The 15384-nt window shown below is 39.2% G+C and overlaps 1 protein-coding gene across 5 annotated transcripts in view; it reads right to left on the bottom strand.

Annotated features, from left to right (window-relative positions):
- The window catches only part of mid2 (midline 2), a 117368-nt gene that overhangs the window by 37992 nt on the left and 63992 nt on the right, over positions 1-15384 (bottom strand). For 4 of the 5 annotated variants that reach the window (XM_056240307.1, XM_056240306.1, XM_056240304.1 and 1 more), the window contains exons 3-4: positions 9206-9271; positions 7551-7646 (exon numbers count right to left, since the gene is read on the bottom strand). In XM_056240307.1, the coding sequence (XP_056096282.1) occupies positions 7551-7646; positions 9206-9271 (162 nt within the window). The remainder of the gene's footprint in view (positions 1-7550; positions 7647-9205; positions 9272-15384) is intronic. The other variant, XM_056240308.1, reaches the window with a different exon arrangement.

Below are 15384 nucleotides of genomic sequence, written 5' to 3'. Positions count from 1 at the left end.
AGCACAGCCAATGACCGAGCTGCCTCGCTCATTGCTGTATGCTGTGCAGCTGCAATGCGTTTTACATAAAGACTTCAATATTTCTCGAGAAAAGGAGTTTTCCCATAGCGTAAAGCTATTACGCAATAGGAGGAACCTCTCGAAAGGGAATTGTAGTTATTTTAGCAATATCAATATCCTTTTTGTAAGTGCTATAAAAAAAAAAAGAAAATAATAATAAAAAAAAAACATTCATCACTACTTTTAATCCTGTTATCCAGGATTCTTAAAACAAGATGCATTTACCTGAGAAGCAAAACTGAGTTATACAATAATAAAACAAGACAAAATTGTCAGATACCATTTATGGTATTAAAAATAAAATTTGTGCAATATTTAATTCCACAAGCACAGGCTGTGGGGATTTTTTTTTGTGTGTGCACATTTAACCGTAAAACGATTCAAGAATGCCTGCACATATTTACTTAAGTTATTTTTGGATTAAGCACAGATGATAATGTGCACTGCATGTAATGACTGCCGCAAGACTCATTATTGACGAAGCTCATCAATTCCTGACCTTTATCTCTTCATATTGCCACATCCTTAATCTGCTAATCCACAGGGCAGGAAAGACACTGGCCGCTATAAAAAGGTTGTTAATGAGCTCCAGCGGTTCAGTTTGGGTACATAAACAATCTAAAGTGCTGTTGAACATATGCCACTAAGCAGAGGTCTGTTTTTTTTGTGGCAGCTCTGATTACTGTGTATCTTTCCCATATGCTGACAGATGGAGCAGGTCTGAGTGCTCTAAGTGCACGGCTGTACAAGGCGCTCCTATGGGGCCTGTCTCATCACCGGAGAGTCCAAGTGGCCCTGTTAAAAATGGATGAGGGAGAGGCATATGCATCACTGCGTGGCGGCCCTCACCACATTGCTGCACACATGTACACTCGGTGGAACAGCAACAAAACAAAGTGTCCCTCTGCACCACAGGGCTAATAACCCACAGTGGCCCAGAGAGAGCACCTGGAATGTCAAGCAAGGGACTGATGGAGTCCAGGCTTCAAATCACCAAAGCTAAAATGGAAATTCCCAACTGAAAGTGCTAAGTTCCCCAGACACCTTCAGTCCCCTGACAGCATCCCTCATGAGTTATTTATACACAGACACTCTTAGGACATTTCCTAAAACACTTTGTCTAATGGAATCCATAGAAAACGTTGCCATATATGCTATGTTTCATATAACGCTTACAGAGACGGTTGTAAACATCTCTGCAGATGTTCCTCTCATACAGCACAAATGCCGAAGGGTCTGTTTGATGTGTGTTTTCATCTGGATAATGTAATTTGTAGAGAGTTTGCATCTGCAATACATTGCATTCATTCACTGTTGAATGCTATTTGAACTACATTCAAGCAGATGTTTCTGTGTGAATCTGCTTTGAGATTTGCTGATGTTAGCAGATGTAATCCTTAAAATAGAAAGTGATGCGTTCCAGATGATGCCCTTATTGACAGACATCTTAGGGTCATACCCAGCTACATACTATAGGGGAAAGTTACGGATTCAAAGTAATGATTTGTGTTCAATACACATTGACTCAAGTCAAAGTTTTATACAAGTTTAAACTAACAACTGTAAAACTGCTTATGCTGCTTAACTTGAATGATCCACATCAAAAACCAGACAGCTTCCTGCGTCTCTCATATGGGCTGTCCTGTGAAAATGATTGACAGGCAGAAAGCATAACAAAGTCTTTTGGTTGGCTAAATGGGTAATTGGGGCATTTTTTTTAATTATTACATAAATAATTTATAGCACATTCACATTCTATTATCAGCATATGTGGCAAAATGTTAATTACCATGGAAGATAATTCTGATTTGTATGCTTTTTGGGTCTCAGTTTGGCCACAGGTACTTACAATTGAAACTCAACTATAACAGCATTACAAGGGATTTAAAGAAATAAACAGAAATAAATGGAGATTTTGCCATAATTTGACATTCTTTCTTCTGTGGAACACAAAAGAAGATATTTTGAAGAATGTTTCAAATGTCTTTGTATATTTAATGAAAGTCAATGGGATAAAAAAAATAACAACAACAAAAATACAAATTGACCTTACTGATCTCCATTGCAAGGACATAAAACAACATTGATTTCTCATAATAGTTTCTTTTGAATTCCACTGAAAAAAAAAAGTCAAAGGTTTGGAGCGACGGTGAGTAAATGATGACGGATTTTTTATTCTAATCTGAAATGAGAAACTTGTATTTTTTGTTAAAGCAGTTACTCTATATCATTTAATACAAATATTCATAATTTGAGAAGTAAAGGTGTTTAAATGGTCCTTTTTAAGGTATGGAACTGAACTGAATATATTATGTACTTTATCATGACTACAAGAGTAAAGAGCAAAAATAGCATAATTTAACAGGCTGCTTGAAAAGTAAAACTCTAGATGTTGCATTTTGATGCACATTTTCTGTTCATGCCAGTTCATATATAAATTCAAAGGAAGAACGAAGTTCACAGCTGAGGGATTTTGGGTCAAACCTTCAGCATTTAATCGCCAATACATTTAATTTGCAGTGTCCCTGAAATCTGCTTTAAAATTATCACACCTAATTCATTTGATCCTCAATAATTTACTGTGCCTTTCAAATAAACATGACAAAGCAAGCCTGGCCTTCAAGAGACATGATGACTGAAAAGCTGTTTAATGATTATTCTACAACAGTCAGGCATGAATAATGAATCTATACTTTAATAATTAAGTAGAAAAATCACACGGAACGCAGTTAAACCTTTTTTTTTGATTGGTTTAAGGGTTTTAAATCACCTTGAGGGAGTTCAACTCTATAATACATGTAGCTGGGGATTTACTGCAGAAAGCTGTTTTTTAAATGCTTCAAACTGTACGCCCTCTTCAACACTAACTCACTCAGCTGAGTTGTGAGCTAAATTCTTTGTGTGCTTAAAGCAGCCGGTGCTATGCACAGATTTTTTATGTGCGGTTCAGCAGAGGTTAGAGACGTGATACGCATGCAGTCCCCCTGGGGTTCAACAAGACGGATTCAGCTAATGAAGTAACAATGCCTTGTCACCTGCTTTCTTTTCTCAAACGGCAAGGACAACCATCCTGACAGAGTCATTAAAAAGGATGCTCACATTTGAATTTCCCTTGTGCCTGATGTCTTAGTGCTGATCTTGAGTCATTTTTGGAGTAAGAACAACTTCCTCAGCCGATGTTCAAGGTGACATCAAGAAAAGGCCCAAATATATCCCTGGTGCCTTGTTTGTCTTGCCTTTAATAAGCTTTGATTCAAAGATAAATACTAATTGACTTTCAAAAGAACCGTTTATCATGTGTGCTGATGTGTATGCATAAATACGCCACATCACTACCACACAGCAGCTGCAAATATAGACCTTATGCACCAGAGAACAAGTGTGCAGCCATCTTAAGAATTTTGTGTTTGAAGCTCCATTTTTGCAATAGCTCTATATATGTCTATGACATAGCTGTCGAAAAGTAATTAGAGGTGATGTGGATTTACTTATTGTAGAGTTAACAAAAGTTATCATGAGCACTAAAATGTTTGAAGCGGATGCCATAAGAAATGTCAGTAGGCCGAGATGATTTTAAAACGAGAGGTTGATTCATAAATCTGTAAGATATTACATTCATGCGGTGGAAATACAAACCGGAAGACCAAACACAACTAGCACAGCGCTGAAAAGGGGCAGGGCTAAGCATGTATCATTGTAACATCAATAATAATTTTTTTTATTAAATATGTTAATTTGGTGCTTAAGAAACATTTCTTATATATATATATATATAAAAAACAGTTGTGCTGCTTAAAGCTGCAGTAGGGAGTTTTGAGAAAACGTTGACTTAGCCTGAAAATGTGAACAAGCACAACTTACAGGTCCCACCCCCTTGCTCTCTGCTGCGCTACAGCCCTCCCTCCACAGCTCGTCCTCCACAGCGGAGCCTGTCGTGAACGCGTAGGCTAGTAAACATGGCCACCGATAACAGCGGATAAAAAGTTATATGTCACATTCACTAATAGGGACTAAACGTCAATAATATGCTTTACATTGACTATGGCCTGCCCATACTTTGACTACAAACTTGGTCCTCAAATCATTATGTATTTTCCAATAGCATGTAACTTTATCGTTGCACTCTTTCTATAAGTTATAAATAGCTAGTAAGATAACGTTAATATAACGGTAACTAACGTTACAGTATGTAAGTAATTATTCTAGCGATATGTAATGCTAGATAAGGTGTGCTAGTACATTATTTCAGCAACATGACAAGCCAGTGAATTAGCAGGTTTCAATTGTTGCTTAGCAGAGTGCGTGACATTTTATCTACATGTTATGCGGCTAGAGTTTTGACACCGAGTCAATGGGCTCTGTGTAATTCTTTCTTTTTCACTTGTTTATCGTCATCAGTCTTTTTCCTTTTACCTCTTTGTTTTATGAGCAGGTGTCACTCGAGAATTGGCAGTTTAGGTTGTTTCTCCGTCATGAGCACAGCTGCAGCACGCCGGCAATCTTGAGTTTGAACGACGGCTCGCGCTCCGGCGCTCGCGCTGTGCAAGAAAGGGGTGTGATCAGCGCGTACACGAGCGTGATTGACACTGCTAAGACATTCCTCCTGGCTCTGATTGGTTGTTTCTGACCGGGAGCGTGTATTTCTGCAAATGGCAATAGGACCACTGGGAGGAGCCAGAGGAGCTTGATTTTTACACAGATTATCTGTCTCATATTCTACTGTCAGGACATAATGACAGTTTTAGCAAATACATGTTTTCAAAAGTTACCTACAGGAGCTTTAAGGCGAGACACGGCAGGCAAAAACATAGTTTTTTTTTCACTGGTCAATTTTGAGATTTCGGGATATTTGTCTTCAGTAACATGTCTTCTTTCAGACTTGTGGTGAAAAAAAGTCCGAAATGCACATTTAGGTCTTTATTTTACTGCACTTTGTCTGTTTGCGTCTGTAGATTTCTCCTAAATTCATCAAAAGTTGGCGATCTAAATCATCCGTTGCTCCGCGATCGCGATCTGCACCCTCTCATCACACACACCGTTAGAAAGCTCTCTCTCTCCTGTACAATGCTGTCGCATCCAAATATGGTCATTTCCTTTTTATCAGCAACCAATCGTGAAAGTAAAAGGGCGCAAATGCGCAATCTCATTGGCTGATGCTAAATCTTTAAAGCCCGTTTTCTCAAAATGACTTTTCTCTCATACTCAAAGTCCGAAATCTCCACTTCAGTAGCACCTATACACACCAAACTTTACAGTCTTGTACCTAGTTATATTATGAAGACATTTACAGAGGGATTTGTAAATATATTATTCCTAGCCCGATTTATATAACATTTTATTCCAAAAAACATGGCAAAATTTTTTTTTTTAAGGCTATTGACAGTATATTCTGATTTATAGGATAACAAAAGTAGATATCCATAAATCCCTCTGTAATTTTTTTCCCATCTAATATGTGAACACAATGAAAAAAGAATTTTGAAGCTGGCTTTATCCAATACTCAGATTTCATTTTTTGAAATATATGCAAGTTAGCGCATATTTAATTAGATAATGTCTAATTTGCATATTTAAACATTAAATTACAGAAAACTTGTAATACATTTCTTGTAATCTTGTAATCAACTGGGAAAGTTTCATGGTGATATCTGCAAGTTAAAAAAATTATCCTATTCACCTGTAGTGTCTCGCCTTAATTGGAAATTGTGATACATTTAAAAAAAAACTAGCATTTATTTGAAATATTTGAAATATTTGATCAATTTAATACATCCTTGCTGAAAACTACTGAAAGGTGATATACATACATATGTTAAATACTTTCTCCATTTATAGAAAAATGTGTCTTACTGTGGAACGATGGCTGACTTTTAGAGAGATTTCAGTGTTCAGCTTTAAGCAAGACGAAATTCTTAATCTTCAGTGCTCGGTCATCTCTTTTGTTTGAGGTGTATAATTGTGTGCATATTATTAGTTGACTGTGTGAGTGTGTGTTTTGATTTGATTTGGTTGAAGATACGATCAAATATATGCAGGAAACCAGGTAAATCTAGAAGGTTCTCATACTTTTTCATGCATAAAAGTTAGGAATAAAGATAAACCAAATCTATAAATAAAACAGAAGAAAAACAATAACAAATACAAGGGAATACTTTTCTGTTTGTACAAGCAACTGTCCACACCCCTGATGAACTGTACAGCAGGAAGTCTTTTGCCTGTTCTAGGTTTTTTCTCTCATGCAGACCATGAGTTTATTTCACTCAGCGAATTAATGTAAAGTCTCTTTTATTCACAAAAAAATCATATTGCAACAGTCTTGAAGGCTCTTCTAACCTTTGGCTCAGCAGTTAAATTGAAAGAAAATTAATGTCAATACAGGACTACAGGACAAGCCATGCAAAAGCTGCTCATACAGGCGACTACTGGACTGTGAATTAAAAAAAACAAAAACATTTATTGATACATGAAGAAAACCCACACAATCACATAAAACATTCATACAAACACAGAATCATATAACTGCAACAATCATATCTAAATAATAACGTAACTATCAAATATATATTAAAGGGTTAGTTCACCCAAAAATGAAAATTATGTCATTAATGACTCACCCTCATGTCGTTCCAAGCCCGTAAGACCTCCGTTCATCTTCGGAACACAGTTTCACAGGTTCTGTTGTCAATCCGCGTTCAGTGACACTGATGACGTAAGACGCTGCTGACGTGTTATCTGGTGCGTCCGTGTATTCGGGTTCAAATAAATATGGCTGGGCAAAAAAATGCAAGTCTTCCTCTGTGTCGAAATCCTTAGACATGTTTGCGAAGATTGTTTTGTTTACAGCGTGCGTCTCCCTCAGACTGTAAACAAAGCTCGGGCGCACCAGATAACACGTCAGCAGCGTCACTGAACGCGGATTGACAACAGAACCGGAAGAGAATACAATGCTGAATAAAGTCGTACTTTTTGTTATTTTTGGACCAAAATGTATTTTCGATGCTTCAAAAAGTTCTAACTAACCCACTGATGTCACACGGACTACTTTGATGATGTCTTTATTTCCTTTCTGGACAAGGACAGTAGTATACCGTACATACATTTTCAATGGAGGGACAGAAAGCTCTCGGACTAAATCTAAAATATCTTAAACTGTGTTCCCAAGATGAACGGAGGTCTTACGGGCTTGGAACGACATGAGGGTGAGTCATTAATGACAAAATTTTCATTTTTGGGTGAACTAACCCTTTAATATTTACATTCTGTAACTGCATCCCTGGAATAGCCTTGAACCTGTAAAGCATTTGTTGCTCAAAAGGGCAAGAAATCAGAACAACGTTGTCACTAAAAATAAAATGTAAACTACTTTGTTTGTATAACTGTCAAAAACACATCTGCAGATGTGGGGAAAATAACTGAAGGTGAAATGAAATGAGAATGATGATGGTGATATGAAGGATGAAGATTATAATGATACATTTGCCTGGACTTACCTCCACCTGTTGACAAATCTGGATGAGTTTGGCCATCTGGTTCTCCAGCTCACTGTTCCTCTTCACCAGATTGGTTAAGTTATTCTCAAGGGTTTGCTGTTGGAATGGCAGAGACATGGCACTTAGACAGAATGAATCACTCTTTCTGTCTGACACAGACAAGCATTTTACTTTAATCCCATCAAGATATGATATCAGTTCAAAAGTCTGGGGTATTTTTTAAAAGAAATTAATACTCGGGTTATTCACACATTAAATTGATGAAGTAATAAAAAGGAATGTCCCTGAGCAGCAAATCAACATGATTTCTGAAGGATCATGTGACACTGAAAAGTTAGATTTTCCATCACAGGAATGAATTACATTTTAAAATACATTCAAATAGAAAACAGTTCGTTTAGATTGTAATGATATTTCACAATATCACTGTACAAGAATAAGTGACTTTCAAAAACATTAAAAAGTCTTACAGACCCCACACTTTTGAATGGTATTGTATACAACCTAATTGTAATATAATAATTTTATGCCATTAAAGGGATTATAAAAAAATGACAAAATGTTTATGAACTATCCCTTTACTATAACATTGAATGCACACTTCCAAAATGCAGTGCTAGAAAACAGGCTTTTACATTTGGAATTGAAAACTGTATCAGATAATATATCTGCACTCAAAGGATTTAAACTGTGTTTTTTGATAGCGGCAGATCTTTTCAAGAAATAAGGAATGACAATGTGCGGACAACAATGTTAGTGTAGGTGCGCATAGATAAATCATACAGAATCCACAGAGATCCCACAAAGAAGGATTAGATTCAAAACAAGCAACTAGCAGCAAATTAGTTCCACACCACAACCACTAATCGTCACTAACGAGAAACTGTGCGCGCTGGGCTGAGACTTTACACTGGGGGGGGGGGGGGGGGGGGGTATGCTCATGAATTAGGACATGAGCATATCAGAGCTCATGTCCTAATTCATGAGCTCTGATATGTACTATGTAGAAACAGGTATGTAGCAATTAAAGTTTAATATGAGGTTTGAGATCAGAACTTGTGTGTTTGGGTCACTGTGAGATCCTTTCTTTAGCTCATGAAAAAGGGATGGTGAGGTACTGGCATGTCAAATATTGCACAGGAATGGGTTTTCACACTACATACAAATGATTTATGAGGGTGTTGAAATTCATTGGTTCTGAATTGTGTGACATCACAATGGCGAGAGGTGGAAAACTATGCAATTATTTAAAAGAGTTGCACATGCTTCACTCAAACACAAGTTGGAAAGATAAAGATAAAGAGCGACAACTCGAAGAGAACCACCCCACCATGCTATATGAGCAGCTGTACAAAGTGATGATCCCCACAGTGGGAGAGATGAACAGCTGATATTAATGACATGAGAGGAAACAAAAAGAAGCCCAAACGGATTGAAAGGCAAGAGCGATGGGAACAACAGCATTGGCAACATTGGCATACAAAAGCGAGAACAGAGCCCTTATGTTCTCTTGTTTTGTGTTGTTTGGCTATTCATGCATATGTGATGCAGCCTGACCCTGTCCACCTGCACGTGCCGCACCCCCCATCTATGGTCTGAAACGCTGTCTTGCACACATCTAGTACATAGATTGTAAAAGGCAGCCAGTGACTCACCGCGGCGCTTGTCTTTGATGCCTCCATAACCGCTTCAGAAACTCTGGCAGGGCTCACTTGAAAAGCCTATGAACACACACACATACACACAGAGCCTTACTGGTCTGGCCCACTGATGGATGGAAGTATTATTGCCCCTGCTCTGTCCGACCACTGGTTTTCATCCTCTCTCGTGCTTTATCTCTCTTGCTCTGCTGGGTAAATGGGCTGGAAGCACCTCGGAGCAGGTGAGGGTGTCTATGTCAGACTGCCTATTCTCTGTGCGCTGATGGCTTGCTTTACTCATGGGCTTGTTGCGTCAGGCAGTTGCAGAGGTGCTTGTTTGCTTGGTGTGTCAGCATTTTAAAATTCAAACTCACCCGGAAAGGACAGATGGGGGTCATTAATTAAAAACTGAGGAGTCGAGGATGATTTATACATCAAAACCAAGTATCACCTCCCAGGAGACAGAAGAAGCTGCCGGGGGTGTATGAGCTTGGAGCCCAAATGGAGCAATAGAGAGGGGGAGAGAGGGACAGTGAGTGATAGCGAGAGGATGGAAATGAAAGGAAGGATTGAAAGAAGGAAGGAAAGAATAAAAGAAACAAAGAAGGAAGGATTGAAGAAATAAATAAATACAATCAAAAACAAGGAGGAAATTAACAAAGGAAGAAAGGAAAGAATAAAAAAGAATGCAAAGGGAAGGACAGAAGGAAGAAAGGAATGATTTAAGGAAATGAAAGGAAGGACTGAAGGAAGTAGGACAATAATAAAAGAAAGGAACAAATGAAGAAGGATTGAAGAAATAAAGAAAGAAAAGGAATGAAGGACTAAAAACAAGGAATAAATTAACAAAGAAAGGAAGGAACAATAGAAGGAAAGAATAAAATAAAGAAACAATGAAGGAAGGTAAGAAAGAAAGACAAAGAAATGAACAAAAGAAGGAAAGAATAAAACAAAGAAACAAGGAAGGTTAAAAAAAGAAAAAAGAAAGTAACAATAGAAGGAAAGAATAAAAGAAAGAAACAAGGAAGGAAGGTTAGAAAAGAAAGGAATCAATAAAATAAAAATGAGGAAAGACTAAAAGAAAAAAAACTGAAGAAATTAAAAAAGGGAGGGAGGATGAAAGGAAGGAACAATAGAAAGAAAGAATAAAAGAAAGAAAGAAGGAAGGAACAATATAAATAAAGAATAAAAGAAAGAAAGAAGGAAGGTTGGAATGAAAGAAAGAAATACAAGGAGGAAATTAACTAAGGATAGAGGGGAATGAAAGGAAGGACAGAAGGAGGTAGGCAAAGAGTAAAAAAAAGAAAGAAGGAAGGGTTGAAGTAAATGAAGAAAGAATGAACAAAAGAGAGAGGAATGAAGGAAGGAGGAAAGAAGGAAGGAAGCCAGGAAAAGAAAGTAGGAAGGACAAAAATAATTAAAACACCAAAAGAAAAAAACAGGGAAACAAAGAAAACAAAGAAAAAACAGAACGGAAGGGAAAGGAAAGGAAAGGAAAGGAAAGGAAAGGAAAGGGAAAAGAAAAGAAAAAGAAAAAGAAAAAAAGACAGAATGAAAGGGAATGAAATTATAAGAAAGGAAAGAAGGAAGGAAAGAAAGAAAGAAAGAAAGAAGGAAAGAATGAATGAAAGAAGGAAGGAGAGAGAGAGAGAGAGAGAGAGAGAGAGAGAGAGAGAGAGAGAGAGAGAGAGAGAGAGAGAGAGAGAGAGAGAGAGAGAGAGAGAGAGAGAGAGAGAGAGAGAGAGAGAGAGAGAGAGCGCAGTGGCACTGCAGTGGCCTCAGGACAGCACAGGCCTAGTGTGGTTTGGGCTGAACAAGTCTGAAGAACACTCATTAAAGCAGACACTAGACTTCAAACACACAGAGCCATGCAAGAGGAACACAGACCAGAGAAATAATCTCACATGAACAAGCGCAGTGTTGCAGTACACAACACACACTGTGGAATGACTGGCAGGAATAAAGCAACGAGTGAGTGAGAGTGAATGATACCAAGGAAAGGACTTACTATCTAGGCTGCATTTTGGGGGCATACTAACATTGACTTATGTCTGCTGATACTGTAATGTCTTTTAATAGCACCTGATTCACTAAAAGAATCAAACAACAGCTTGTTCGGAAAACAGCTCTCACACCAACCAAGTCGGAAAGCTCTAGTCCAAATGATTCCCAGTTTGACTAGACCTTGTTTTCAGATAAGAGATGATCCCAGATACAGGGGGAAGTGGAGATGTACAAGATATGTACAGAGTTGCCGTTTGATGCTCGCACTGTAGGCGTTACACGCTATAACAGGCGTGCGCCGCGTCCATTAAGTTCTGGGTCAGAGTGACAACAACAACAAATCCTGAAACAGAATTACATCCTGAGGCGAGAAAACAAACTTCAAAGTGGGTGTGTTTAATTATTCTGTGATCTTCTCTTGTGGTTTTTTTGTTGAGGGAACACAATGCGGAAACACAGCTACGACGCTAACAACGGGCGGTTGAGTGCGTGCATGTGTCAGCAACCAGAGCCTGCTGGGAAATGTCGCTCGCACCGGATAATATTCGGAACCAGCACTCTCTAGAGACTCGCAAACTCGCTCTAATGAGAAGCCACTGCTGTTTCTTCCCAGCCTTCACTCTTCTAATTAATTAGACAGTCATTTAATTCTGTCTACATTACCCTTGTTTGAGGCTTGTCTGGAGAGTGCCATTAAGCTTTTAACGCAGTCGAATACACCCCCTTTCTCTCCATCAAAAACAAAAAAAATCAATCCCGTAATGCCGAGTTTAAAGCTTTGACCTCGTCCAACCGTCTAGCATGCCTTTGCTTTGAATCCAAATGAAAATGTACGATGGAGTTCAGAGAGCTCAGGTGTTTTTTTCATGAGAACATCTCTTCCCTGACCTCACTTTTTCTAATAAGACAAGGGCAGGTGCACATCTACGTATTCCTCCGGGAACAGATCCGCAAGCCTGAAGACCACAGTTTCCCCCACACACTAACCAGCTTGAAGGTTAAAGGGACGAGTGTCAGAGGAATTACTTGCTCTCATGGGGAAGACGGATCCCTTGAGGGAAAATGTGCTTCATGCAAAACAACTTAAGAGGAACGCGTTTCAGTTAATTACACCCACCGAGGACATTAAAAGGAAAGGAATTGCTCAGTTAGACAATAATTAATTTTAATCAAAAAGCAGAGCTTCTTTGAACGACGCAGCGGCGCCTCTGCTTGTCAGAGTTTGAGGGGACAGGGACACTTCAGCTTCTAGCAACAGACATTAGTGAGGTTAGTTAATCATATTTTAATTGACGCAAACAAAATCAAGGCTGTGTGGGATTGACGTATATATCATATTTAACATTAAATATGTCATACTGTCTCAAAATATGTCATACTGTCTCACTTTTTCTTGTAGATGTTAACAGATACGTACAGGTTGCACATCAATGAAAACAACAATAGCACTCAGTATGTGTATTATTAAGGGGAAAGTGATATGGAGTCAATATAATGCCACATATATTTGCAAAAGAATAAAGTACAGCAAAAGAAAATAACTTTTTGTGATACTTTATTCTTTTGCAAACATACTGTGGAATTATAGTGACTAGGGGTGTAACGGTACATGTATTCGTATTGAACCGTTTCGGTACGAGGCTTCCGGTTCGGTACGCATACAAACCTAACGATTCCTTGGACCATTTTTCCTGCCGACAAAATCCGCAACGGCGCGACCACCACAATGTTGCGCAACATCAAATGGCAAACGTAATGAAAGCGGAACGAAACTGCACTAATCATTATATTGTGCTTCACGGACCGTTTATCAGTTCGGACCAGCAACATCTGTGCAGCGCGAGCCGATCTTGATCAAGCGACACTAGCTGTTACTACACAGCGCCAAGAGATCCAGTGAAGAAAACAGTTGAATTCGCCACTGAAGTAATAACATCGCTACAAGATCTAGTGAGAAGCATTCAAATGTCTTCGTTATTAACCGTAGATCTCTATTAGATCAAACAGCGCTGACGTGGAAACCAGGAGAAACATTGTGCCGTGAATGATCTAGTTATAGGCTTTAAGTCCACAGATCAGCAACATCCACCATGGATTTAATGTAGTAACACTAACTGTAACCATGGAAGTTTGGCTGGAATAGTGAAATGCTTTCAAGTACTTCACACATGTTTTTCCAGCACTTCAAAACTTAAATATTATCTAAATATTATTTATATAAATATAGGCCTATATTTAAATGTTATTTTTAATGTGATGACCAAAACATTGTTTGTTCATCCTTCAAAGATTACCCCCATTTATAAACCTGAAAGTTTCAAGATGTAGGAAAACTCAAACTTATTTAAAAATATTTTTTCTTTTAATAAATAGGAAATTTCTCTGGCATTTCTTTCTTTTTGCTGTATCGAAAATGTACCGAACCGTGACACCACTGTATCGTATCGAACCGAACCGTGAATTTTGTGAACCGTTACACCCCTAATAGTGACTCCATAAAGTGGTTATTTTTTTCGTTTTCTGAGCTATTTCGTTCTTCTGGTTTAAAAAGGAAAGTTGAACGAAGATCATGAAAAGTTTGATATGCGTTAATTCGGAGTTGTGATTGGCTGCCGTGGCTGGAGAGTAGGTTTCTAAGCTTTTCTCCGCGTTACTCATGATAACTCTTTTTATCTAATCACTGCGCTGTTGTCTCCCCTCTTCCTACCCTTGTACTTTTCCACAGCTTTGCACGCCAATTTCTTGAGTCTTTTTCAAATCTGAGGTGTGAACAACCAGTACTAAAACAGGGGGCTTTCATGACACTTTGGCCCTGTTTACATTTGGTATTAAGATGCGTTTTGGTCGATCGAATCACAAGTAGACGACGGTGACACATTACTGTTTACACCTGGTGTTTTAAAACAGGAATGGTGAGAGAACATTGTGCTTGGTACGTTTTTCGTCTTCAAACCAAACGTGGGTCTCCAGCCGACAAGTTTAAATCCCGTCTGGCTAGCGCGCTTCCCATAATGTGTACGCATTAATTCAGTAGGCATAGAGTAGGCGGTCTTTTGTGGTTGTTTGAATGCATTCGACTACATGAGCGTCTACACCACGAAAACAGTTCGGTCCAATTCGTTTTCAACTACCTCTGGAAGTGGTTGAAAGTGGACAAGCACAAAACTTTTTAGACCCTGTTTACACTTGTATTTACATGTAGCGTCGTCCACTTGTGATCCGATCAAAGAAAACGCTTCTTAATACCAGGTTTAAACAGTGCCTTTAAGTGGCTGAGTTAGTATTTTGGACTGCCAGGTTTTCCTGTCCACACTTACTACAATGGCAGTGTTCAAATCCAAAAGATTATGTACTTTAAGGCTGGAATACATTACACAACTTTTCCTCAGATTTTTTAAAACGAGCCAATGCATATTGGCATGCGATAACGGCATCAGCTGCTCTGCTTGCAGCGCGAGCATGTAACGAGCAGCAGGTGCGTCGCATATTGTCTTTCGCTTCGGAGCCGAGCGGTTCTACTGTTCCTGCTCTACAATCTTCTGACAGTGTTCAACTTCAAAAGAAGAAAACGAGTCTGCTCTTCAGGGGAACGCCTCTTCAAAGCTAGTGTTGGTGTTACAGCGCAGACAGCGCTGGCCGCGATCTCACAGAGAGCCGGCAAAACAGCTGTTTTCACAGCTCAGAATGTTGCGCCTTCAATGAGAATGTGAGTGCTCACATCGGGCTTGCACTATCGTCCTGTTTATGTAGTCGCGGTCATCCCTGGGTGCTTCAGCACCAGAGAGAGCAGTTTTTCCTGAAAGAGCATACACGGTTCGACACTGCATCTTTTTCAAGACGTCATTCAAACCGTGTGTTTCTGGATGCGGTCGTTTCCTATCCTCATGTGACGGCACGATCGCTGTTTCACATGCCTGGGCTTAAGTGTGCTGAAGCTGTGCTCGTAGGTGGTTTATGTTCTCTCTGAGAGAATAACCACGTCGGCACGTTGTTCGTCTTGCCTTTCTTATTAAGGTTTAATTGATCAGCGTGCCGTGTGCCGTCAAGCTGTCGGCTGACAGCGCGGGTTGTCACGGCAACCCAGCGCATGTCGTTCGGCGCTCTAGATGCGTGGTCAAGACTCAAGTGCCTCAAACGAGGTGGGGTCCCCTCGCCTATGCCCCGATCTAGTTCTTTTTCTGGCGCTCCAG

Source organism: Rhinichthys klamathensis, unplaced genomic scaffold (genome assembly GCF_029890125.1).
Source record: "Rhinichthys klamathensis goyatoka isolate OS25496 unplaced genomic scaffold, OSU_Roscu_1.1 h1tg000591l_1, whole genome shotgun sequence".
In the NCBI taxonomy this organism is placed as follows: Eukaryota; Metazoa; Chordata; class Actinopteri; order Cypriniformes; family Leuciscidae; genus Rhinichthys; species Rhinichthys klamathensis.
This window is presented reverse-complemented; position numbering and strand designations above follow the sequence as displayed.